The sequence below is a fragment of the Calonectris borealis genome, chromosome 3 (assembly GCF_964195595.1).
Source record: "Calonectris borealis chromosome 3, bCalBor7.hap1.2, whole genome shotgun sequence".
NCBI classification, from domain to species: Eukaryota; Metazoa; Chordata; class Aves; order Procellariiformes; family Procellariidae; genus Calonectris; species Calonectris borealis.
The window spans coordinates 94,899,769-94,926,828 of NC_134314.1; the positions used below are offsets into that span (position 1 = coordinate 94,899,769).

Below are 27,060 nucleotides of genomic sequence, written 5' to 3' on the forward strand. Positions count from 1 at the left end.
CACCATTTAACTTTTTCTAATTTATCTACTGCACTGTCAACAGAATGTCTTGCACGATAAGACTTTTACAATATCCTAATATTAAACTCATATGTTTAAATACTAATATCTGTAACTTCTAAGAGAGAACAAAGGGGAGATGCAGTTCTGAGAAAGCAGTTACCATTTTCAGGGCTCATCATGCATGACTGACAGACTACAGTGCAGCCTCTCAAAGAATACTTAACTTTATTCTTTGCTGTGGGGCAAATACTCTATAAATCACAGATTAGATAGCAAACTAACAATATTTTTCTAAAGCTCAGTGTTAGATATTCTTGTTGAATTAACAGAGAGCACAGACAAAAGTCAAACAAAAGGCTTCTCACACTTTTTAGGCTTCCATTAACACAATTTTGGAAGACAATTTTGTTTATACTAGTTCTGCAAGCATGTAAAGAGAAGAGAAAAATCAAAAGTAGTGGAGAAAAGATGGAAATCTTCATGAAGTAGAAAACAAGTCACCATCAGTATAAATATCATATACCCAACAGCCAATGCATTTTTATTTTTCATGTTTTTGCAAAAGTTTTTCTATTAAAATAGCACTTCCTCTAGGAAAATACACTCTTACTACAACATTCATGTTTGAGCAATGAGATAACAAAGCAAGAAAATATGCCGATTAATATTATTTGAGGAATAGAAATGGCAAGAACAGTACATAACAAGATATTGCATTATGTAAGCCTTTTAAAACACATAATAGTAGATAAAAACTCAAAGCACGAATTAACCATATCCTCCAGACAACTATAGTCACTCAATGAGAAAAAAAACAACCAAACAAAAACCCTGATGCTTACTTAACATGCCCCTGTAGTTGAGATCCATATCCCGACTCTCAGAACGAATCTTAATAGCATCTAGGATGGCATCAGGTGACAACAATCCAGAAGGTCTTACAACATTTAGTAGTTCTGTTAGACTCATTAGTGGCAAACGTACTGCTTGCATGATTTCAGCATGGTTTTCCTTGGGGTTATGTTTACACCAATTCATCAAAGCTTGGAAAATATCTTTCTCAGGAGCTGCAAATGAGTCCCTCAGTACAATACTTAGAAGAGCAGCCTGGAAAAGAAAAACAAAACAGAAAACCCCAAATAAACAAAAAAAAGAAAGTAATTTTAGTTCTTTTTGAAGGAAAAAAAAAGGAAATTAAAATAAGGCAAAAATTAATGGGTATTTTAACTTGTAGTTATTAAAGATAGTCTCCAAAGGAGTGACCAGCTGAAACTGTAGCTTTAGTTACTTATGCAAGAATTATAGAATCCATCATGTAAATAACAGGTAATATTACAAACCCACTAAGAGAAATAAGTCAGAATTGAAATGTGGAGAACTATTCACATCAATTTAATTCCAGTTACTACTTCAAATTTACTTTGGAATATAAGAAGTGATTCAGGGATTTGGTAGTATAGTTCAAAGCATTCCTTTAAACTTAGGCTGGTATAAGAACACTGATGAGAAAAATAAAGTGTGGCTTGGAATCACCTTTTCAAACCATTTCTAACTATTTGGGATTCTCCCCCCCCTTCTCTCTCTCTTTTGGTACCAACTTAGAATCAGCAGGTAAAAACTTCAGTGGCTCTTATTCATGCAGAAAACCCACTGATTCCAAAATGAGAACAAAAAGTATTAAACAGCTTTCTGATTTTCACCTAGCTAGCAGAATAATTAGGAGTTTGCCTAAGAAAAGGGTAAACCTCTCATATATACCAGGACTGGCTATGCCAAAGATGTCATAAAGTATGGGTTTCCTGATGAATGACGTTTGCTAATTTCTTTATTGATAATATGCTCTCAGAGCTCAGATTTAACAAACTGAGCATGACAGAGTACAGTAGAGAGAAAAAAAAACATTTTTTTCCCTACACAACTAGTAAGTCAGTCAGCAGAGCAGAATGTCTCGTACTTATTCAAGGAATAGACCCATCACAGCTTTTCCACTAAAAACACTTTAAAAAAAAAATTAAACCATCATTCATTCAAGATGCTTACGATACTCCATGGGAACACCACTTGAAAACACTCTATCACTATTATGTCCAGCTCAAAGACCACTCCAGAGTAAGTGGAAAATTTCAGCATCATAGAACAGCCTGATTTGGGCACAAATATTTATGCATCTAACAACAACAACAAAACCAACACACAAAAAACCCAAACCACCCTACAACACCACCATATTATGCAATCTCAGAACATGATGACAACCAGCAACATAAATCACAGCAACCTCCAGAATGCTTTAGCTTACACAGTACAAAATCACCCATCACTGAGGCAGCCTATATCAAGAAATTAATAGAATAGAGTACCTTCTGCTATCTTCAAACCTTTGTTTTATGTCCCCTGGGCAGCATTCAGAAGCCAAATCATATTATTTCAAGAACAGATGAAAAAAGACAAATTAAGATTAGATTGCCTGCTCCCACCTTTTAGAATACTCCATCAGATTTACTATATTTAGCTATACTGACTGGTCAAAATTAAATACCTATAAAATTCAGAACAGATCACCAGGATTTTCAGTTCAGCTTGGCTTGAACGTTTCCAACTGTCACAGTTTCACTAGCATAAAATGACAGCTGTTAACTAACATATAAACTTGTATTTGGTGCCCCCATTAGTATTTTATCATGAAGTTGTATACAGATTAAAATTAACATTACTGGGGAAAAAAGTGCAAACAAAAGATATACCTTAGAAAGCGATAGGAAGCCTTCGCTGGAGAGCACCTCTTGGGCATTTCTATCCATGAACATACAGCACATACAAGTTAATTTGGGAAGGGAATAAAGACTGGCAACGTCAAATGTCATACAGACATTCTGAATATTGAGTATTGTGCAAAGATACTCAGACGTGGAATCCTCCAGTTCTGGGAACCCATATTTATGTGCTAGGCTTAGGAAGTCTAGGAGAACCTCCTCTTTCTCATCTCGTAGTGTAGCACGACCAGTGTAAATATATTTCAAGAGCATGGTAAATGCTTCTGCAGTGGTGTCCTGAAGAGGAATTTCTGCTTCAGGCTGAGATTCTCTCATTCCGCCATACAATAATGCTCTATAAGGAAGATAAAATTTGAGAAAATTATAACCTGATAAAAACCAGGCAAAAAGTAGAAAGAGAAAGGAATAAATGGCTATTTACAGCAAGGGGAATACAAAGGGAATATGGTTTAAGAATTGACAAAAGAAAAACCCTTATACTTGGCATTTAAAGTGCAGCTCTGCTCTGAAAGCAGTTGCACAAGAATAATATTCTAATGCATCATGTTTTTATCCTACACAACAATTGCTCCATCTCCACTTTGAACAATAGCTTGCAAAGCAGAAATTGAGATGTGATTTTCGTACTTTTTTTTTTTAATATAGTGCTATCAGTGAGGAAGAAAAAAAAAAAGAAAAATTTTCAGAAAGCAAGTGAATCAAATAGTTCACCACTGTAAGAGCAGTGGCAGATTAGCAAATCTCAGGATTCTTAATCCTCTGTTCCTTATACTCTAAACCCAGCACACAGCAACTCCAATGAATCTTGAAAAAAAATCAAATTACTCACAATTATTTTTTAAAATATGATAGGCAGTTTGAATACAATTTGCATTCACACTTTAGTTTAGTTATTAGCTTATCCCTCTGACAAAATTAACTGGAAGAAGATTATCAGGAAGTTCTATTAATTACATTTAGAGTGAAAAATGCCCAGCTCTTAAAAAAGCTGGATTAGTATTATTCCAGCCTGTATCAGCCAGACCTCTTTAAATACTCAATTCCAACACATCAAAATTAAACTTTCTAATTGAGTATATTCCATAGAAGCACACCATCCATACTCTGAGAAATCAAAACAATTTTACAGCAGAACCTTCCTGTTCTGAAGTTATATTTCTCTTGAATTTGTGAAACTACCTTCAAAATCCAATTTAATGAAGGTCAAAAGAATAACATCATGACATGGTATTTATCTTTTTATATTTGGACACAATGATTTGATGTGCTGGGAAACATTCACACAGAAAAGGTCACACTCAATGGACAGATGATTACACCCTGAAAAGTTCATAGAGAAACAATGTTTATCTTATCTGCATGAAAATTTCCTGTGAGCCTGACAAAAAGCTATACTTCACCTGAAATAATGGCACCTAGCAGCTAGGATCACTCTGTGTGCCGGAAAACGTTTCTTTTCTACAATAAAGGTAACGTCACTATATTCTTCCCCATTCATTAGAGCACCAATATGCTCTGACAGAATGTGAACGTGGTCGATCTCACCCACAGCTGTGTAAGGACGAAGCGGATGGCTGTTACTCATCTTGGAGGGATGGTGATATTGGTAGCCTAAAGCGAAAAAGAAAACAACCAGTATTATAAAGGGCACAAATATTAAAAAATGCCAAAGATCAAGCTGCGATTACGAAAAAAAGCAACTAGTCTAAGTTCCTATATTACAAGAAAAATGAAACCAAGAGGTTTTATATTAAAGTTCATTTACAACAGGACTCGATGCAGCTTGCATCAACAATTCTAGCCCACAGAAAATATTTCAGAGAATTCCATCACTTTGTTGTTCTGTCAATCCATTTACTTAAAATAAAAAGCTTCCAACAAAAGGAACTAAAAATTAAACAACTTTAATCAAAGTTACCATTAGAAAGCAATTTTATCTGAATTAAAATGCACATAAATTATAATGAATATATAATTTGATCAATTAAGCATAGTCTTAACTCCCAAGTCTCTACTAAAATCCGTGGTTTTGCAGAATTCCAATCAACTTTCCAGAACTGGCAGAAAATAAACAATCAAGATAACTTTTAATAAATAACAGACAAAGTCTGTCAAAGAGCAAAGCTTTACAATGTACAATTTAATTTCCTTACCCTTTCCACTCAGTTTTCTTGATGCCTTCTTGTTCACTCATATATGTAAGAAAATAAACCCCCTAATACCCCTCAGTCATAAAAGTAGGATACTGTCCACTAATGTACAATATAGATTAATGCATTAGTCATATCTTCTATGGAGTTATTTTGTTACTTCTTAATTCACAACAAGTTTTAGTTTTGTTGGTTTTGGTTTATTTCAGCAACAGAAGCTTTCTGTAGTCTCAGTGACAAAAGCATCCACAGGACAATTTAGGCCTTAAATCAGCTCCTATTGTTACACTTCGGTTTAGTTTTAAATAAAAAGAGGTTGGCTATTTCAGATAATAACCATCTATATTTTCAGAGACACCTTCTGTGCTCCAATGACTAGCCGTTTTCAAGATGGGCACATACTTAGTGCTGAAGAAAGATGGTGTACCACAAGAAGCAGGAAAATGATGAGGCCATACCCAGCACACAGCTAACACGTTAATCTTTCAAGTGAAATATTCATGACATGAATGCATTTTTAAGCTATATTTTAAACGTATTATGAGAAAATACGCATCTGCTTCCAGTCATTTCTACTTCAACAAAGAAAAGAAAACACATGCACTTCTGTAACACCTGGAAACGTGTAACCCAAAATCAAGATACTGTAGAAACATGGTTCCAAAGAACTTCAAACTAAACTCGAAAAAGTGATAGAAATAGAAAATAAGATTTGAGAAAAATACAGCATACTAAATTGATAATACAGATCACAGCACAAATGGGAACAAAAAACCAGCTTTCCTCAGGCTGTCTCTGCTGCTTGCACTAGAAGCTGTGTGCCTGTGCAGCCATTATAGCGTGGAACCAGCAATACTGGCCGAGATACTGGAGGCAGCCTAACCATGGGAATACAGAATACTGTACAGTCATTCTTCTATTCTGACACGAGAGTAAATTAATTTTTATGGTTTTTCATAATAACAGACTGTTTCTTCCATTTGCAGTGGTTAATTTACAATTAGCTAAGACAACTCTGCACTGAACAGATTTATGCAACATAGACTTCCAGTAACATTTACTTTGTAACTAGCAAGATTCACTTAATTCACATCAGTCCAGTTGCATCTATTTATACTAGCAATAATATTTATCACAACATAATTATTTGAGCGTATAGACAATAGTAAAATTGAAATGCCCTCAAAATATAAAACCTTTTATTACACCAAAGGAGCAAACAAAAGGATGTATTTGTTACTCAGCTGCAAATCTCAAGTCTCAATACTCCTTCAAGACTTCTGTACCTTTCAAGTCTATAATTGCTGTTGCTGAGCTTCATTCACAATAGTCAGGCAACCCAACTACATGCGAGTTACATGCACATTATCAAGCGACTCTCTACTATCTCTCTTCTTCTCGTTCTGATTTTAATTAAGTAGGGAAGTTCACTTATGATATTTCATACATGCACAAGTACAGGCAAATTTTGGTTTTAAAAATCTATTTTTAATTTCATTTTTTCTACATTCTACTTGTTTTGTTTCCTTCATCCACTCTTATCTCTAAAAAATAAGAACAGGTACTGTCTGCATAAAACTGAGACTGTAAAAGTGGTAAAGATAAGGGAATGCCATCAGCTGCACGCTAACTTTGCTTCCAGTACCTGTAGATGTTGTCATGTGCCAAGAGAGTGAAAAGTTCAAGGGAAAATTGTTTCCATTTCAGGTTAAATAAATAAATAAAATCAAAAAAACACTTCCCTCTCAAGGGAACCTCTCTCTAAACAAGAATCAGTGTACAGAAGAGGGCAAAGTCTGAACTGGGGACACTTGCTAATAAGCCGATGATGCCAATTCTTACGAACATCAAGACCCTGAACTACAGCAAGCGATTAAAGTAGAAATTTACAAATCCATGTGTGTAAGCTGCAAGACAAACTCGTTTCGATGTTTAATGCTCACCAAATTGCTGGTACAATGTACTGTTCTAAATTACCAGTTTCAAACAAGAACATGCTGATCACGGAGAATACAGGACTCAAACGATAGCTACAAGCCTCTGGCTGAGGAGCCTTTCAGATGCTTGAATAACACGAAACGTTGGAAACTGGCAACTTTATGAAAACTATGTACATGCCTTATATGCTTTCTGTGGGTAACACTACTATATTGAAGAAGCACTCAAAATCATTTATTTGTTTACTACTATGCATTTCCAATGCAAGTTTCGTCTGTATTGTGGATTTTCCACCCAAAGCACCACAGTGCGAGCAGTCCCGCCTTCAAAATATAGAACCAAATAATGCATGACTTCAGATCTTCCCAGCTGGATTAATTAATGTATGAATTCAGTCAACCCTTGAAGTGATCTGCACATTTCTTGTTTGAGGAAGTAAAAAGTAATATACTGCTTTAGTTGTGGCAAGTTGCTATGAGCTCACAACTTCCCTGTATAGCTAAACATATACTTTTCTAGTTGCAACTCAAAGTATTATTTATGATAAAAAAAGATGGATGCTGCTAGGAGCTTGACAAAACCCTTCCTGAAGATCCCTCTGGCATATTCTGTCATCAAACAACGTCACCCCTTTCAGAGAATACAGGTGTTTACTCTTCCTGGCGGTCAAAGAACATTTAACCAACTTCAGAATAAAAGGCCATGCCATTTACAAGCCCCTTGCCAGCATCACAACCTATTTCCAGGAGGTATTCAGAGCTAATTAACTGCTTCAGGAGTCAGCTGCGGCAGCTTTGTTCATGCCACAGAAATAAACAAAACAAAACAGTCTTCTCGGTGAGTTTGAGGCGCCATTAAAACTGCAACAATCTCAAAAGGCATCTGTTTAGTCAGAGGGCCTACAAATCACTTCTGCCCCAGACCCCACCGGAAGACACGCTTCTTGATGGCCACCTTCAATAGTGAGCATGTGAAGTACTACACGCCCTAGTACTTATGACATATGCAATATTACACAATATGCGTCATGGCTAGAAAAACAACAACAAAACCACAGTTTTCAGCTTGCTACATTTCTTTTTAGTAAGTAATCTGTAACACATTATGGCATATAAAAACGTGATCTAGAAAATGCAGCAACAACAGCAAAACCCCTATGACATCTTTACTAAGCAACTCTCAAACCAGAGCTGCAATAAGGACTGGTACTAAGTCACTTCCCCCCTCACCTGGGCTATCACTAAAGAGTCCTCTGAAAGGCAGTGCTGTTTCAATGAAACATGGAAGAAATGTTTATTTTATACCAGGCACAGAAAAAGGAATTTAAGAAATTGTTCATTAATAATTTGGAAATTTTTTTTATATAAAATGAGTGAAAAATGTTTACGTAACTGATAACCCTATTGAAACTTTAGAAATAAATGCAAGTAAACAGACTATTGCTAGAATTAAAAATTTTATGAAATAAGTCTGGATTATAAACACTGAGCAAATCATTTCATACCCTTGAAACATTCAATTCCTTCATCGTCTAGTTTGTACCTATCAAGATAATACAGATTTTGTCAGAATTACACAAGGGGAATTTTCTTAAATATAATTCTTTTTATCTAGAAATAGGAATTGGTTCTCAGTTGATTGGAAAGGATTTGAGTAGTATTTCAATTTTTTGTAATTCATTACTTCATAACATATTTTGCTATGCTTTAAGTAAATTCCAGCAAAATATTTTAATTACAATTTCTATTACCACAGAATCACAGAACATGGTAGGTGTGGCAGTAAGGCTACTGTACAAACACACCGTTGTTATAAACCATATGGTTTGGTTTTTTAATGGATATACATGTCTTTTTTATACAAAAATATTTTTTTCTCATAAGTTCTGGTACAATAAGCTAACATCTCAGGAAATAGGAATTTTTATTAAATATTTCAACATACACAGAGTATAACTCAAGTAAATACTTTGATTCTGTCAGAACCCTCGCTACAGAAGCTCCTTTGTACATCTAAATAACAATAACAAAGTTGAGTGAAAATTGTAAAGAAAAGGAAAAAAATACATGTTCTAATACTTAGTATCCAATAATAATGTAATCAGTGCAGTACAAATACAGAATATAGAATATAGATATTCTAGATATAGAATATGAAAGATCAAGTAAATTAAATTCACAGAACTTTTAAGTCTCATCTCCAACCCTTCTGTTGTGAAAGGATTAAAAGAAAAGCAGGTATTAACTCTGGTTAATGGTAAATAACCACACCATTCAATGACAGCATTCTACACAACAATTAGTAGCAAAAGTGTTTTGACTTAAAGCATATAGTTATGCACTGCTCATCTGCAAACACATTGCCATTACTTAAGTGCTGTAGTGCTAAGGTTTTACGTTCTGCTCAGAGACGTATTCCTCTGACAGAAGAGCAGGAATAAGTTTAACTAGGTACAAAGAACAATATAGTAAGTACAGATTATTTATTAACACACATATAAAATAGGTATTAGTGCACTTGATACAACCTCGTTAAAATGGCATACAACTAAACCCTTAAGTTACAATCTCAAGAAAATACATTGGTCCACTCACCAGTAAAGCTGTCTGAAGATCTACAGTGGACGTAGCCTGTAGGCAGATGACCAACTTCCTGAAAATTAGGGTTCTTCGCCATTCTGAACAACAGACAGATTGAACAGCAAGCTCATAGAAACGCTATTCAGCAACATCCAGCTGCACAGCAACAACTGTACCATTTCCTGAAACAAAGCATGGAATATACGCCATCAGAAACACAGGGCATGTAGCCTATGGCAAAAGTGAGATACATATTTCTCAGTTAAAATTTTTGTGGAAATAAATTCTTAAATTCTATGGGAAAACTTCTAATAACATTAGAACATAGCATTAGAATTTCTTTTTTTGAGCCATCATCATTTAATGGTGACTATTCATTTCTTTAACCATCAAAAAAGATGGTAACACATTGCCATTCATTTATTCAATATAAGCCACAAAAATTTCATCCTGATGTTCTTGCTACAGCATTAATGTCCCTGAGAACACCGTTTTCCCACATGGGTGTCCTAATTAAACCAGGTCTATACAAACTGTACCACACACATTTTATTCCCTACACATCCAAAGTTCTCTAAGTGTTCTTGCCTAGCTAAAGGCTTTGGGGATTTTGTTTGGATTTTGGTGGTTGGTTTTTTTACAATACTTCAGGCAGTTCCAGATCTTTCTCCTGTGCAAGCTTTTAATTTTACAAACAGGAAAACAAAACAAAACTGTAGGGTGAGGAAATACAGAAATATAGAGGCTTTATTTGTTTAAATAAATAACCAACATAACGAGTCTCTCTCAACAAGTATAAATTATTGTTATTCTTCCCATCATACCTGCCAGCAGGAAAAATAAACTGTATTTAATTTGCTAAACAGATGATACCTTGATCTATGAATTCTCTCACAAGAGACACTCTAGTCTTCTTTAAAGTATATGTTTAAAGTATATGTCTTCTTTAAAGTATATGTTTAAGGGAGCAAGGGAAGAGAAGGAAGAAAAAATATTTTTAGGTAGTCTCATGACCTGGAAAGTAACCAGTAACCAGGAAAGTAAACAGGTATTTGACAAAGACCTCCTGGTTTTGGAGAATAACATGTAATATGTAAATATTTGTTCCTACAAATAATGTATGTTATCAAATTGGCTTATATTATCAAAATGTATTCAAAAGCCATTTATGAAAATTCTTGTGGGTTTTTTTTTTTTAGGCAAGTATGAGTGAACAGACCCCAACAGAACAATATACTTCAAGCCCCTGATTTACAGCTTTGTAACAGAAGACATGCCAAATACACCTGCATTGTGAGCAGGCTCAAATGAAATCTTATAACACGTAAGAAGTTAAGTGATTCCATGACAGGGCTTTGGGAGGGGTCTGTATGCTGTGCTTTAAAAATAATGCGAGCAAAGAGCATTGCTGGGCACGCAAGATCACGCAAGGCAGCTGCTAACAAGCTAACATCAAGTTGTTTTCTTTAAAGCCTGATAATATGACAGCTTCTTCTAAGTCAAAAGTATTTCAGTGAATCACAGCAATGCGTAACTGGCAAGAGTAGTTAAGTACTAAGACCCCAGAAGAATCTGTGAAAATATTGTGTGTACTATCAAAATATTGAACTAATATTAAAAAAAAAAAAGGCCACAACAGGGTCTTGCAAAGCACAGGGGCAGGCAAAGGGGTAGGCAAAGGGGCAGGCAGGTGAAGCAGGCGCCTCGCACCCAGGGAGGAGAGGGCGGCCGAGAGCCGGCGATCCGCCCAAGGTCGCGCCCGGGGAAGCCAGGGCCGCCACCTCCCCGGAGCCGCCTTCCAAGCCTGGAGACGCCGGGGAGGCGACCCCCCCCCGCCCCCACAAAAAGGCGCTTCAGGTGAGACCCCTTCATCGCCTGATGAGCCCGCCTGCTTCCCGCCGGCGGCCCGCGCTCCCGCCGGCGGCGCTTCCTCGGCCCGCGCCCGCCCCGCTGCCCACTCCCGGGACGACCCGTCCGCGCCGCGCGGGAGCACGTCGGCCCGCCGAGAGGCCGGAGCCCACCGCGGGGGAGGCCTCGGGAGCCGCCGCCCGGTCGTCACGAACCCGGTCCGCAGAGGGGAGGCGGCCGCCGCGCCCGACCACAACCCTCCCCGGGACTCACCAGCCCCGCCGACAACGAGGCCTCCACCCCCTGCCCCGCCGCCGTCGCTACGTCAACCGGCGCGCTGACGCCACTTAGCAACAGCAGCCGTCCTCCTGCGTGCTGACGTAGGCGAGCACCCGCGGGAACGGCACGGGAGCGGGTGCCGGTGGTAGCGTGAGCTCGCTCCAGCCTCCGTAGTTCCGTTCGCGCGGCACCGGGTTTCCTCTTCCGGCCATAGAGCGGAGGCGGCCGGAGGCAGAGCGGCACCCGCGGAGCCGGGCCGGGGAGGCGCGCTTGGCGCTCGGCCACGGCGGCAGGGCCGGAGGGGCCGCGTGCGCAGCGGGCGCGCTCCCGCTGCCCCCGCTCAAGGGAGCCGCGGGTCCGGCAGGACGGGTGGAGGAAGGCCGGGCTGCCCGCCGGCACGGCGCCTCAGCCCACCTCACCGGTAGGGCGGGGGCGGGCGAGCCGCCCCGGGCGCGCCCCCACCCCCCGCTCGGTGAGCAGGGCGAGGCTGGCGGCCGCTGCCGCACCGGTGGAGCTTCTCTAGGCGAGTGTTAAGACAGCGGTGTCCCGGTAGGGCTGCGTGGGGCCTTCACGGCCGCACCCCGCCTGCCGGGAGCAGCCAAGCTGTCGGCAGGTGCCAGCGTCCGTCAGAAACGGGGCGCTTGCCCGGACGACAGGGACGTGTAAACGCCCAGCCATGACAACATAGCAACTGGTGTTTAACCTTCCCCGCCGTCCTCATCTGCTGATACTCGGCTACGTTGAAAATACAGGTTTCTTGTGTTTAAGCGTAACGGTGCGCTTGCCAGTCTCTTGCCAATCCGCGAGTATTCTGCTTTCCTGAGCAAGGAGAACCTCCCCCTGGTCTGTGAGGAGAATGTGGACTTGCCTCTACGTGACCATTAGATTACTTTCTACTGTACTGCGTTAATCTGAACTTAGGCCCTCCAAGTGGCAAAGCACTACATGCTATTTAATTCCATGCTTTATTTAGCGGAAGTGTTACCTTGGAAAAAGTAAAAATAACGTCTGTAATCAGTGAGAACGTTAAATAATTTCAAAAGTTTTTACATCTAAAATCTTTAACATCTATTGCAGGCTAAAAGAATCCTTAAATGTTTGTCTTTAGTAGCTTATTCTTGCATTTCAAAACTGAGACTACTGGTTTTAATTAGTTCTCAGTATGGCAAACACTGATTAACTTTTTTTTTTTTTTACAAAAAAACATACCTTGCCCATTTAATGATATTGCTATAACTGGTTTGTAGATGCCAGTGGTTTTTTACTAGTTTCCTCTTTATTACCTCACCATGTATCATGTTGTCTATGCTTTGTCAAACACAAAATTAAAAAAAAACAAGGGTCATTCTTTGATTGCAAACATGCTTAGAGTAACTTTTGTTTGAGTACTAAGCAGAGAATCTTCAACATAGCCTGCTCCTCCTCGTGTAGTTATCCACTGAACTACCTATGCACACCTATGCACACCCTTTGACTTACTCATCTGATCTACGAACTATCCCCGTTTTAATTACTGGATTCCATGCAATTGGGTCAATAAGTTTTCCAGTCACACCTGTACTTTGAAGTGTAGTGAAACAAGTCTGAGTGAAACACTGGTGGTTCATATTTTATCAACATACAAGTTCCACGCCTGTAAAATTTTGAGATTTTCCTTGCCAAAGCCTTGGTCATAAAGCTTTAGATGATATATCTGTATTGACTGAAGTAAAACTTATTTTTAGACAACTTCGCTTAGACTACTATTAGTCTAAATAATTTTTCTACTGAGGTGATCCAATGCAAGATTCTGAATGGTAAGGAACAGCAGTTAGCACTTGTGCTTCAGTTGAGTTTTACTTCATTTTAAGTTCCTATTTCAGACCACCAGCAGCAGAAGGGGTGTATGTGTAAAACAGTTTAGCCATCAAAACCTATGTAACCTGCGATCAACTGAGTGCTTTGTCTCATTGCTGTAGCTCTCATCCTTCTTAGCACTATTCTCATCCTACTAACTTCAGAAGATACTGTACTAAAGTTACACTACAATAGTCTTCAAATTAAGAGTTCTCTTAATTGCTGCTGTAAGGTATTCTGCAATATTGTGCACCTTTTTTTAAAGTAGGGTGAGGTTTCATGAGTCAGCTGAGCCAACCTAACTTTCTGCTAAAAACAGAACAGCTTTATTTACTCATTCAGGAAACTACGGAGTCTTGAACTGGCTCCTCATTTCTGCTTAATAAACTTGGCATAAAACTAACGCAGCGCTCGAGAAAATCTTTGCCACTTTATTAAGCTGAATTAGCCTGCTTGGGGCAGTGGGTGCAATGTCAAAAGCCCCACATCTTGGAGGAAGACAACTGTAAGATCATGTGGTGACAGCTATTAAGACAGCTCACTTACTCAGGAGATCTCTCTCCAAACAGTAGTAACTATATTGTCCCTATCAAAATGACCTAACATACAGGAGAATAATAAATCGCACAAGGAACAAGACAGGGAACAGGGTAGGTATTGGTTCTGGAAGTATAGGAAGGCAGAAATAGAGAATGCAACCATGAACCAACAGTGTTTATTGTTGCAGAAAAAAGGCAACTTGGCAAATATTCAAGAAGGGAAAGAATCTATTGTATATGAATGACACTTAAAGCACAGTATCTGTAGATACTGTAGAGGCCAGCCAGAAAATGTCATACAAATGACAATTTAGAATATCAGGTTTGCTTCATATAACAAATAGAAAACTGAAAAAAAGATTATCTTTTGTGTAACTATGTCTACCTTCCAATGAATTTATGATTGCTTGCACATCCATAGGGGGTATTAAGCAGAGCAACACCTAAGGCTCAGATGAAGCATGCAATCTATTTTATTCATTTCCAAGGGTAAACAAAATATCTTGGATTAAGGTTTATGAATTATTTTTCATGTGGAGCTCTGTAAAATTACTAAGTTTATATACACTATCTTGTTAAAATGAGGCAGGCAAGGATTTTTCACATAAGGAGATACGACAGTAACAGCATTTAAGTCATTAACATCTACATTAGCATAGTAGAAATCAAATCCAATACTTCCTACATTTCTGTTTTAATTTATAAACCAGGGAGTTATTGACAGTTGTTACTAACTCTGCACATTATCATTAAGTTACTAAAACATCCTGCTAATCAAGTCACACAATTATCTTCTTCACTACTGTATTCCCAATTCATATTCTATCTTTTATCAGATTTCTTCTCAAAAAAGAATCCACAAACCAAAACAAATAGCCTTTCAGCTATCTAGGATTCAACAATTAGCAAAGCAACAGGTCATACTGCTTTAAAATTATTTTGTAGTTTGCACCAATGCTTTATTTAGGAGTGAACTGCAATGCCATTACACTATTCAATAGTCACATAATTGAAGACTTAGTAGGAGTTAAGTGCTACTTGAACCGCAGTATGAGGGCAGAGGGTTTTTTCCTTGTTGGAAGGAACAACAGGATTTCAAAACTCGACATGTTCTACACTGTTCATAACAGGTAGTGTAAAATCAAGTACTTTGTGTAACATACGTAAATGTCACGTTTTCCTGCTACGTACAGGCATCATTTCAGTAACCATCACTCGTTTTGAGAGGGCAGATCAAAACATCTACTAGTAGGAAACTTGTTTCAGATACTCTCTTCCATTAAATTCCTAATGCAGAACATACAGAGCATTTAAGTTAAACACAGCCCCAGACTTTCATTGAAACAAAAATTGTGAGCAAGTTTTTTCTAGTGTTGGAAGAGACAAGAAGGATCACTGTGAGTTAGCAACTATGAGACCTCTTATCTTGGCTGTCAATCAGCAGCCAGAAGCTGAAAGACTGAATTCTTTCTGCTGGACTGATTTATTGCCTCAACAAAGTTTCTTGTTCCAGGCAAGGCTGTTTAAGGCTGCTCCTTAAAGAGTTTTGCTTGGCATAATATAAGTAAGATCAGGACTTTCATAAACATGCTACTACTTGGTAGTAACACAGGATTTTGTTGTTGTTAGTTTAAGTCTAAACAGTGTGAGATACAATGAATTTCTAGTCACATATCTTTTGAGAGTGTTTATTGAAATATTAACATAATCAGTGTTCAAGAGGAGAATCTGTGTAAGCGCTTTTCCAAAAGATGGTTGAATATTGCTAATTGGAAGCAAATTGCAGCGGCATCACAGGACAACAAAAAGGAATTCAAGTATATTGAGGTCCCAGGGGATAGTTTTAGAGGGGACTCTGAACATGACCGATTCCTCTCCATTAAGCGAGAACTTCAAAAACACTGTTACAGATTTTCTCCAGGGGACTGAAAGTGTGCATCTCCTATATAATATACTTCATCAGAACTAAGTGAGAGTGACCATGTGGTTAGGATTCAAAATTTCAATCCAGTAGCCATCAGGATCCTGAACAAATGCAAGTCCTTTCATTTTCCCTATTAGAAAAAAAAAAAAAAAACAACAAGATAAAGTTAAGACTACATGACTAGTTCTTAATGTCAAATATGACTACTTTGAAAAGTATTTTTCCTTTTTTTCCTTTTGCATGAGAATTAACTCAAATTTAGACAGCTAATTCTGAAAACATCCAGATTAATTTTTAATCAGCATTAGATCTTTGTATGCTAAATTGTCAATCCTACTCTCAACAAAGCTGTAAAGTCGCTTTGAAATTCTATCTTCTGTTGACTGAAATTCTGCATATACCCCTGTAAGTGTTCATCCTCTAAATTCAGAAAAAGTATTTTTGTGCTCCAGGGTGTTTTGACATATTTTCTTGATCTGGCTTTGCCAGTATAAAATCCTGCGTTCTTCTGCTCTGTTCATCTCCCATCATTCCTGCCTCCATACTGAAGTTTTACGTTACTGGTTTTTGTTTGTTTTTCCCCCACGATGTGGTTTACAGTACATATTTGCATCACTTCATAAAACAGAGAAATGCGGGCAGGAATGTTTTAAATTTTACTATTGGAAAAAAATATTACTCATTAAATAGGGTTCCCAAAAGTTGTCTTCAACAGTAGATCAGGATAGCACAGCTTAACACGTTATCTTGAAGCGTTAGCCACACACTTTTAATTATATTTGCTCTATTAGGCTATTTACTGTGACAGAACCAACTTAATTCTTAATATATTCTAGTTACAAAAACTTCTGAGAGAATACTAGATGTTTCATTCAGTAATGTAGGGGAAAAAATAACATTAGGTCTCTCAGCCTGCTCCACAAACAGTGAAGTTCAAAACTTCCTCCTCCTCCGCATTTGCTGCATCAATTTTATTTCTTCGTGTTAAAAAACAGCCTTTGCTCTCTGCCCTCCCTCCCTTGACTGCTTCAAGAGTTCTTTCCTGTGATTTATTCCATTTACAGTCTAAGCTTCCCTCCCCTCATACAAACTTAGAGCTGTGCAGTGATACAGAATCAAAGTCAGGAGCTCTCACTTCAACTCTCTCAAGGTTCACCAGGTGATGAACAAATTAAAAAAGGGCTCAGAAACTCTAAAATGCTAGAAATACTAAGTTCAATTCTTAAATCAAGACATCTGTGTTCAAGTTAAGTTTTCAGCTGCACTTCTTACATTTGCTTCAGCGGAGAACAAATGAATAAGATGAAAATCCCTTAAGTCTCTTTTCAGTTACTTGTTCATATTCCTCTAGCAAGGAATCTAGAAGATCAATTCCAATATGTGTAAACTGAAGCTTCATGTACTAATATTACTTTCAAACTAAAAAAAACCCCACTGTTAGTACAGCCAGCAGTCTAGTTTCTATAGCCAGAAAGAAGTAGTAGTATCACAGATTTGTGCATGCTGCCAAGTACTAGATGTCTGTTTTGGAACGCATCAGTCCTAAAATGCTCATGAGGTCTCTTCATGAAAGAGAATCCAGTTGAAAAATGGCAAGCAAGACTTGTCACCACTGATTTCTGCATTTTAGGCTATTTTGACATAGAGATTCTCTGTTTATGTATTCTCTAGACATTTGAGCTACACGTTACGCATTTTTTAGCGAAAGTTATACAAGTCAAATATGATATAGACTAATGAGGCTATTTCTACCAAAGCTGACAGAACAACTAAAATGATAATAGCTAGTAGGTGGCATTAGGTGGATTTAAATAAAAATAGCCAGAAAAGTCAAGAATTACTCAGTTTTAATGGGTGGGAGTAATTATGCTTTCTGAGTCATCTTACTTTCATATGGTAAGAACAAACAGATATGAAAGGTGGGAATTTGATCCATGTTGAAGTAAATTCTGTAGTAACTCTAGGCAGTAGTATACTATGACATCAACAGAGCACGTGAATTTTAGTGAAGGGCAGACTACATACATAAGGCACGTAGCTAGACTGATTAACTGTTGTTATCGAGATGGATTATCACTTTTCCCCACGGTAAGAGGGTGCAGGGGTAACTGGTTCTAGCACCTTCTAAGCAGTGACAACTACTAGAAACATATTACCCAGCTTTCCAGGAAGATCTACTGGGCAGTATATGTTAAAAACAAGGAAAAAAATTGTCTTGCATTTCTGATCAAGACTTACCATCATCCGGTTTCTTCACAAATTTCACTCCTAGTTCTTCAAACCTCTTACAAGCTTTATTGACATCTGGGACAGCAATTCCAATGTGTCCTGTGCAACAAGGTAAAAAGAGTGAAGTACACTGTAAGTATTGCTAGGTATTCTAGGAAAAAGTTTCCATGCTGTAGCGCACGTAAGATATGGTTGTATACGAGAAAAACTGCTTCCAGAAAGAAGAGCGTTTTGGATAATACTATTCTCGTTCAGAAAGTTGGCTTTTTGATAATGCCTTTTAAAATAGGAACTTTAGAGTTAAAATATCTCATATTGTTTAGATGAGAATATTATCTGGAGTTGGAAAAAATAAGATTTTCAATCAAACTCTTTTATCTGTATTTCCTTTCCCAAAGCATGTCCACATAACAGGATTTTGTTGCATTTCCTCAGTTCAACAGTATAAAGAGTTTATCATTAATGCTGTATTTGTAAAGACTAACACTTGCAGTGTGAAAGGCCTGAGCTTACAAATCAATTCAGAAGCTTTAAATGTCAAGTGGCTAGATTGAGTATGACACTTATTTCACAAGTCAGTGACCTTTCAAGCACTGAAAATATCAAATCGAGCCACACAAATACTATCCGTAGTGCTACAAACAGAATTCTCCTTCTAGCTTAAAATGGTTAACCAATGGATTATAAAATAGAAATCCAAATGTAAATCAGTCTGAAGACTGTGATAATCTGATACACAAGAGCAATTACTATTCTTCATTCAGTAGTTACCATTAGCATGTGTTTGCTTGCCAAAGGATTAGATTCTTTATAAAAAGTGTAACTGTGGCTTATTACACTGAAACACGTTTGTTTACCTATTTTCAAAATCCTTCATAGCATACATGCTGGAAGAAGAGAGATAAAGGATGAGATGCAAGTTCCTTTCTTTCCTAGTGCTAGTACGTTTTCTTCTTTTCTACTAAAAAAGTCTTTTCATCCACACAAGTTTAAAATATTTTCTCTACTGGTTCTCATAAAAATAAAGCCTACAGTGTATACCATTCAACAACCTTTGCACAGAATTTATATAATGTTTTCTAAAAAACATTTGAAACTCCATTCTTCCTCAATACATGAGAGAAAAAACGTAATCACAATAAACCAAACCTTAAAAACTACAAACACAAAACTAAAGACCTACCAAATCCTCGGGGATCTGAATTGCCATTGTGGTAAGACTGATTTTCATCATTTTCAGTGCCCCAGTTGCTGTAAGAAGTAATTATTACACATTGAGGAAAAGCATCGAAATTAACAAATCCTAAATGTTGTGTTTCCTCAGGAGGGTAAGTTGCTTCTCCTAAGAAACCAGAGAATTTCAGCTGTTGGCTGCATTCATTAAACTATCAAGATTTTTCCTAATCACAGGTCCTAGGGATAGTCTCGGGGCTAATCCAGCCATGTTCACAGCCCTTCGCTAGCATTCAGGTTCTACATTTGAATGAGTCCGGGACACTCCTGTCTCATTGAGATTAGAGAGAAGGTTGCGCTGCATGAGTCAGTTTATCTACCCATCACTGCGGAACAAACAGCGAGGGTAGCAGGTCCTGAAGCCGAGCAAGACAGTGGGGTATTTGGGAGATTCTTTCTGCACAATTACAATGATTAGTAGCATTAACCAAACTGTCCTGTTTATGGGGAGTGTATGTTTTGACTTAATACCTCTTTTGATCAGATTCCAAAACCAATAGTTATCCATTATTAGGATGCTCTGGGGATCCAAAGGAAATTCTAATCACGTTGGGTTTTCCTAAATTCTGTGGCTTCCCTACCCAGATGGCATGCATACTCAAAATACAACAAGCATTATTTTGTGTTTATGTTCCACTGTTCACCCAGCAGTTTGAAAGAGCTCTTGAAAGAGAAAGATTAAGTTTGCCAAGTATCCAAGATCTCAGCTGTATTTTAAGGCTATCTGACAGTGAAGATGTTTCCACAGTAATGATTACTTTTTTTGTTCAATCCAAGAGGATTTACACTCATCCACTTCTGCTTAATCACTGTTAGCTAAATGTCATCTCTCATTATATTAACACTTACTGTGTCAGTTCAAGTGTAGCTTTTCTAGAGAAGGTCCAAGCTGTTCTCTCAGTTCTATCTTTCGGGATATCATTTTTATCTTCATACGCCAGGAAATAGAGCGAGAACTTCATAGTAGGAAAGTCAAATTTTTGAAGCAGTCTAAATGGCAACAATTATTTTGAAATAGTAACTTAAAAAGGTCATCAGGTAGCTTGCAAATAAACCAAGAGGCTTCCCCCATGGAAGAATTATTGCTGTGATTTTTTACCTTTCTGACTGTAATCCACATCTTAAAATAGCTACATTTTGAACTATCACATAGAAACATTCCAGAACACATTACAAATCTACAAAAATGAGAAAAATCAGATGCTTAAAAGCCAAACTATCAGTAACTGGATAGCAAAGCCAGTACAAAGGCTCAAGTCTTGAGGCTGCCACTCTGTTACTTGTCTGTATTTCCTTAGGAAGATCTTTATGTTTATCCACTTTAAAGTATCACCAAGGAGTAAAAAGATTTACTTTGAAACTTATTCATTCTGGGGAGCTCACTGGCACCAGACAAAGTTTAATAACACAGCAGGATTAAAAACCAAACATACCTTTAGATGAAGTATTTTTACAATTTCAATAGCTAGGTATAATGATGAAATCCATTTCAAATGTGACAATTTAATCAACTAAAAAATACCTGAGGTGAGAAAAAGCTGCTTGTAAAATTTATCCCTTTACTAGATGCAAGATGTCTCCCACTTTCCTGTGAAATATTTGATACATCTCTATCTTCACCTAATTTCCAGAGATGATGTGGAATAGTTCAAACCATTTTTATGTAGGACTTTTAACCAGAACAGGTAGGCATGCAAAACAAATCTAATTTCCTTTTCAGCTTACTAGGTATTCAATTTTTATTTTCTTACCCACATCTTCACTAAGTGGAAGTAGTTCATTTTACTTTAGTCTGGACTCATTTCAAGATGTTTAAAAATATGCTAGATTTTTTTTTTTTTTTAAATAACTCATTTCAAATGTCAAGAATGTGCACAGAGCCTTAGCATAAACACGTTAGGCTACTGCAGGGCATCTGCTTCCCAGTAGCCTTCTCCAAAGACTAAGTTTGGACCTTGTCTCCAGCTTCCATTGCCTTGGTCTCCTATGACTGGAGGTGGTCATACGCCACCTTTGAGAACTAGTAGAAAACTTAATTTCAGGATTTATAGCAATGACTCCTGATTATAAGCACCGTCAAAAAAGTTACCAGTTAGCTGCAGGCTCAGTGAGGAGGAAGTAAGCAAGTTGTACACTGATAATTAATGACCTATTTAAGAAAAAAAGAAATTTCTAGTGAAGGCCAATATTAGTTCATTTGCAGCTTAGGCATTAACTGTGCTGTGGGAGTTCTCAGAGATTGCCAGACTGTCCAACTGGGCATCAGCTGATGGGCCAACACTGTTTATGTAGTTAGACCAATTAGTATAATTACATCAAAATAACAAAAACTTTTCAGAACAACAGCAGGAAAAACAAACTTATTGTGGCATACAACTTCTACTCACGTCATTCCAAGAACTCTTGTATAAAAATCCAGTGACTTCTTAGGATCCTTTACTCTTAACATTGTCTGCTGCAACAAAAAATCCTGGGGGAAAAAAGGTTTATTATTTATACATCAACTAGAATTTAATTATGGGTATTAACAAAGATGCCAGTTAATAATGAATCTAAAACGAGCAGGTTTAGAAGTAACAAATAGAGTACTACATTAAGTTTAAACAAAACCTTTTGTTCTGATCCTACACATACAGATTTGTGTTAAATAACTATGCCTTTGTAACATAATGTTTAAAAAAAATAAACAATACCACCATTGGTATCACTCAATATATATTATCAGCAGTATAAAAAAAAGGGTATCAGCTTTATTATTCTTTTATGGAGCTGTACTGCATATGAACCACTTTTCATGCAAGCACACTAGCCACATGAATATTTGATACTAGGCCTCACTGCAGACATAATTTAAATAAAGCTAAACTCCTGAACTCATTATATTTGTTATTTCATTGCACAGGTGTTGAATTTATGTCAAGCTTGATGATATCTTGGCAGCAAAACCGGCCTGCAATTCTGTAAGGGTATTTTCCTCAAGCCACAGGGTAACTATGTAACAAGGGCTAATGAACAACTAAGCGGATGAAAAGTGAATGGTAGGATAGCTTTGACAGATGTATTAAAAAAAAAAAAAAAGACAGATACTGAAATGCAATTACAAGGTTCTCCTAATAAAAAATAAAATTGTTTGGGGTGTTTTGGGGCATTTTGTTTGCAACCCTGGCATGTGCTGGCTGAAGAGCCCCCGGACCACCCGATCGCCCCGCGGCCGAGCGCAGAGCGAGTGCTGGCTCTCCTCTCCCTGCGCACCAGCACGGGGGCCGACCCGGCTGCCTGCGCCACGGCAGGCCTGGACGCGGGGCGGTACGGGACAGGACGGGAGCTCACAACGACCGGCCCAGCGGATCCGCCCTTCACCACGGAACGTGAGACCGAACCGGGCTGGCCGACACCGGGTCGGTCTCCCCATACAAGGCGGGGCGGCGCACCCCGAGCGTCCGGGCAGCTCCCTGCCGAGCAATCCCCGGCCACCCCTCTCGCTCCGCCACGCCGGGACACTTCCCGGGCCCACGCCGCTTCCCATCCACCGCACGTCCGCCCGGCAAAGAGCAAGGCGGGGGGGTACCGGCGCTGTCGCAGCCCCGGAGCGTCCTCGTCACCCCCATCCACCCCACCTTCGTGCTGGCATCCGGCTCCGAGCAGGCGCCGTAGGCTGCCTCATCGCTGAGGCCGCTAAGCTCTGCTGGGGCCGCCATGTCGGGAGAGGAGAGGAGGAGGAGGCGGTGGCGGCGCCCGCGGGAAGGCGGTGCTCGGCTCCGCCCCGCCCCGCCCCGGGGACGTTCCTGGCCCCTGGCCGCTACCTGGCGGGGACGCCCGAGGGGTGCTGAGGAGGTATCCGATCAGGTGCGGTGCTGCCTGTTCGTTGCTATAAGCATTAACGGGAAGGAGCCCCCTGACCCCTGGAGTTCATTAGCCGAACCGTGGAATGAAACCATGGATCCTCCGCGTTGATGTGATGATGCGTTCCTCTAGCTGCCGCTCGCAGGCAGAGGGTACCGTACCAGTGCCTCCAGCAGGCGCGGGCATCCAGCTCCAGCGGAACGGTGCTGTTTTTGTAAATCCTCCCGACTGGCGGCATCTCGGGGTGGTTTGGAAACTCGGGCTTGCGCCTTCAGCCCTGTTCGCAAACACGCCGGCGGTGCGCTGGGTTCGGTACCGAGATGATGGTTTCTGCCTCTGCCTGCCGGCGCTGTGGGGGGAGTCCGAATTTGACGCCCTTTGGAGTTAGGCAGTGGCCTTTTAGTATAAACAATTATTTCAGGTCTGAAAAAGAAGAATAATCCTTCAAAAACTCGGCATGAAAAACAGCGATTGACGATTCTGGAAAAAAATACACTTTTGGTAATGGCGAGAAAAGCGCTTTAACAGTGCAGCACTCCCACGGCGTTACTGAAGTAACTTCCGTAGGTACATTTCAAACCAACCCGAGCAAGGGAATTTACGGTACGTCGCTGCGCAGAGCTCTTCGGCGCCTAACACGGTCTTTACCACAGAATTACGGTTCAGCTGCTGGGGGTCCAATTTCGGCCGAGCCTACCCGGGGCCGCAGCGGCACCGGCGTCTCCGCCCCAGCGCCCACAGCTCCCCAGCGGGCGCGCGGGGCGAGCCCCAGGCACGAGTAGCGTCGCAGCGTTAACGGGCGGCTCGTAACGCTCAAGGCGCATAACGACTCGCCGTCTCCCTCCGCCGCGCTATATAGCCCCAGCGCCGGGGCAGAACGCCTGGCCGCGGGAGGACTGGCGCGGAGGAGTCTTCTCGCGGCAGACGTTGGCGCGGCTTGCTCCCCCTTCTGAGGGGGCAACGGCTGATGGCTGTGCTGTTGGGGGGCCGCTCCCCTCTCCCCGCGTTGTGAGGCATCGCTCCAGCCAGGTCGGTGAGGCTCTTTGCCTGCATCTCTCTGACAAAGCCGCAGTGCTGGTTAAGGCATCTCAGCTTTTCAGAAGAGAGACAGAAGTCGGTATCCCTTGTGCTCTACACTTGGGAATCCTACACTCTCCCTCCCGTCCTTCACCTCATCCTCTTCCTGCCTTCTAAGACTTGTGCTGGAAACCAGACTCGCTTTTTCTACATGAAAAGGTCCTGTAGGCAAGGTTTAAAGCACCCTATAGGGCAGGAAAGGAAGTTCTAATACAAAAGCACATCAGCTGTTACAACTAGGATAGGTAGCCAGCTGGAGTTCATGCTGGTTTTTGAAAAGTGTGAAAATCTCAGCTGAGCCACCAGACAGATACTTGGAGAGTCAGGGAGGAAGTCAGTATGCAATGTAGTCTTTGTTCCTAAAGAGAGCTGTAAGAACCTCACCTCTCTCATCTTGAGCTTTAGGGGAAGGTACCAACTTCACTGTCTAACTTCAAAGAGGACCAGTTAAAAGGCAAGGGAATTAACATCCAACCTATTCCACCTAAGTGTCGAGGAGGAAAGTACCACTGCTAACCTTATAGATGACCAGCCCAGTCAGATAAACATGAAGAAAAAGAAAGGAATTAATTAATTTAGATTTTACATTTTCCTTTTTTTTTATGACTTTCCGAAGTTGTTTTTTCTTAATATTTTTACTGCAAGAAAGAGGCGAATGTTTTCTATAACAGGTGATTGCATGCCAAAGTCCATAGAACAGTGGCCACTTTGCTAATCATGGGCAAAAATAAGGAGCTAGTAATGTAGCACCAGGTGTTGTTTTTCCTGTCAGCCTCGCTTCCGATTTTCTATTTCCTGAATCAGGCAATAGTGTCTAAGGGAGTATATAACACAGTTACACCTGTGGTTGGCTACCCTAAGGCCTCACAAGAACTACAAGGTAATCCATAGTTATTTTAATCCTTATGGTAATAGTACTCAGAGTAGAATAGAAATTTCCGTGCTTTTGTTTTTATCTGTTATTCTGGGTATGACCTTAATGGCGTACCTTAAGGTTTGTTTTATAAAATATTTCTCCATTATAACATCCCTGTGAAACTGAAAAAGCTACTTTTAAAGGAAAAATTAGACACAAGGTAAGGACTTTAGATATAGCTCTACTGATTATTACGGTGCCTTAAAACTAGTTACTCAATCCATGTGTAGGTTTGAGCACACTGAATAAAACATTTAATTTTCTATATATATTTGTGAGCGTTAAGGTCTACCAAATGGGATTGATGGCAGCCAGCACATGCAAGTGGATGTGTATGCCCCATAATAGGAAAACATGGAGAGGAGTTAGATGCTTCTTTGTAGCCCTGGGTTATGGGCTTAGGATTCACAAACCAAACCTTTCCTAGGCTGATGTGCTAGTGGAGTAGAAAGGGAAAGAAAATGGAAGGCACTGCCTTTGCATAACAGCCTACAGCTTAGCAGTCAGCCATGAATGTACTTTGTTTTGGGCCATTTTAGAAATCCTCATCTAGGACAATTAACTTGCTAGTCCTTGGCCACCAGGAGATGGACTGGGAAATTCCTTTCTCCTGTTGAAGAATCTGTTCCCTATGAACTGCAGTGTTCCAGGGTTCAGGCACCGAATTAAGAGAAAGTCTGACTCTGTTTCATTATGCTGAAGGTGTCTAATGCTAAATTAAATTTTTTCCACTGAAAAAATACTACCCACCACCCTCCATCTTGCATTACTTCTGCAAACACACGTTAAGAATATTATGCATGGTGGGACATTTGTATAAAAATCATGTGTAAGTGCCTATGTGAGCAATGATTTAAGACCTGGTATAGAAGTGTATGCAAGGCTTTTTGTAACCTCAGTTGCTGAATATGTGTGTATATTTTGCAAACTAAAATTTAAACAAATCATTTATATTCTAAACAATTTCTATTTCTCAGTAATCAGATATTCAGTGAAAGTATTAATATTTTAAAAATTTTATTTATTATATAGAAGGATGTTCACTCCACAAAATACAAATGTATGGTAAATTATCTTTAAAAAATCTTTCTGTAATCATCTTCAGCTTGACATTTGTGTATCATAAAATGTATATAAATGTCTGTTATCTTAAAAACTTGAAGAGGACTTGATGAGACTATTCAATTTATATACCTGGGAAGTCAGTTTTGAGATACTCTCATTTTTTGTGTTTTTATTCCCTACCTTGCTCTTCCTTCTGGTCTTCTTGAAAAGGTGGACTTGAAAAATCTGAATCGTTATAAACACAATTTTTTTTTTTCAGATTTCAGAATGGAGGGGGTACGAAAAAATGATAAAGGTCGTTCAAACACTGGAGAAGGTGCTAGGCCCAGTCTTGCTGCCACAAATACTGCTGGGCCTAATCTCACTGCAAAGAGTTCTGTGCCTGCTCCTGTTACATCAGAAGATGCCGTAGCCAGATCTATTCACCATACTCGACAAATAGGAAGCTTTTCCTCTTCCCAAGAGTCTTTTTCTGCTGCAAGCCGAAGGTTGTCTAGGTTTTGCCGGAGCACTAGTGGAGTTCTGTCCTTGCAAGAAGTTTTAAAAGAAAAACAGGTTTAGTATTCAAGCTTAGGTCTTGAAATAGATTTCTGGTTCTTTTCTCAGATTAAATTCAGTTTATATTAATTGTTTCTTTTTTCTTTTTCTTTCTTTTTTTTTTTTTCTCTTTCCTTTTTGTTTATATTCTGTTCTTTTATTAAATTATTCCTGGTAAAAAGTGAGTGATCTTTGTTTTTAATGTTTGCAGTATTTTAAGATTTTCTTTTAAAGTAATAGAGGAAGGAAGCAGGAGATATTAACTGAATAATTTACACTGAAGCAAAGCT

The 27,060-nt window shown here is 39.3% G+C and overlaps 2 protein-coding genes across 4 annotated transcripts in view; both read right to left on the reverse strand.

Moving 5' to 3' along the window:
• The window catches only part of BTBD9 (BTB domain containing 9), a 130,292-nt gene extending 117,411 nt beyond the window's left edge, over positions 1-12,881 (reverse strand). For all 3 annotated transcript variants that reach the window (XM_075146799.1, XM_075146798.1, XM_075146800.1), the window contains exons 1-5: positions 11,566-12,881; positions 9,460-9,626; positions 4,178-4,388; positions 2,748-3,111; positions 846-1,110 (exon numbers count right to left, since the gene is read on the reverse strand). In XM_075146799.1, the coding sequence (XP_075002900.1) occupies positions 846-1,110; positions 2,748-3,111; positions 4,178-4,388; positions 9,460-9,541 (922 nt within the window). In that variant the 5' untranslated portion in view covers positions 9,542-9,626; positions 11,566-12,881. The remainder of the gene's footprint in view (positions 1-845; positions 1,111-2,747; positions 3,112-4,177; positions 4,389-9,459; positions 9,627-11,565) is intronic.
• A 2,739-nt stretch (positions 12,882-15,620) lies between these two features.
• Positions 15,621-23,092, reverse strand: GLO1 (glyoxalase I). The gene is made up of 6 exons (XM_075146801.1): positions 22,950-23,092; positions 21,720-21,802; positions 20,182-20,322; positions 19,283-19,350; positions 18,109-18,198; positions 15,621-16,000 (listed from the first exon to the last, which is right to left on the reverse strand). The coding sequence occupies exons 1-6, from the start codon at positions 23,028-23,030 to the stop codon at positions 15,912-15,914; spliced, it is 552 nt and encodes a 183-aa protein (XP_075002902.1). The 5' UTR covers positions 23,031-23,092; the 3' UTR covers positions 15,621-15,911.
• Positions 23,093-27,060: the final 3,968 nt, after the last annotated feature.

Excerpts from the sequence above, each read along its gene's own strand:
- GLO1 (XM_075146801.1), bottom strand. The coding sequence starts at position 23,030 with ATGGCGGCCCCAGCAGAGCTTAGCGGCCTCAGCGATGAGGCAGCCTAC. Across the intron at positions 21,803-22,949 it reads AGCCGGATGCCAGCACGAAG|GATTTTTTGTTGCAGCAGAC; the intron begins GTGGGGTGGATG and ends TTTTTCCCCCAG. Across the intron at positions 19,351-20,181 it reads GCTACACTTGAACTGACACA|CAACTGGGGCACTGAAAATG; the intron begins GTAAGTGTTAAT and ends TACTTCTTACAG.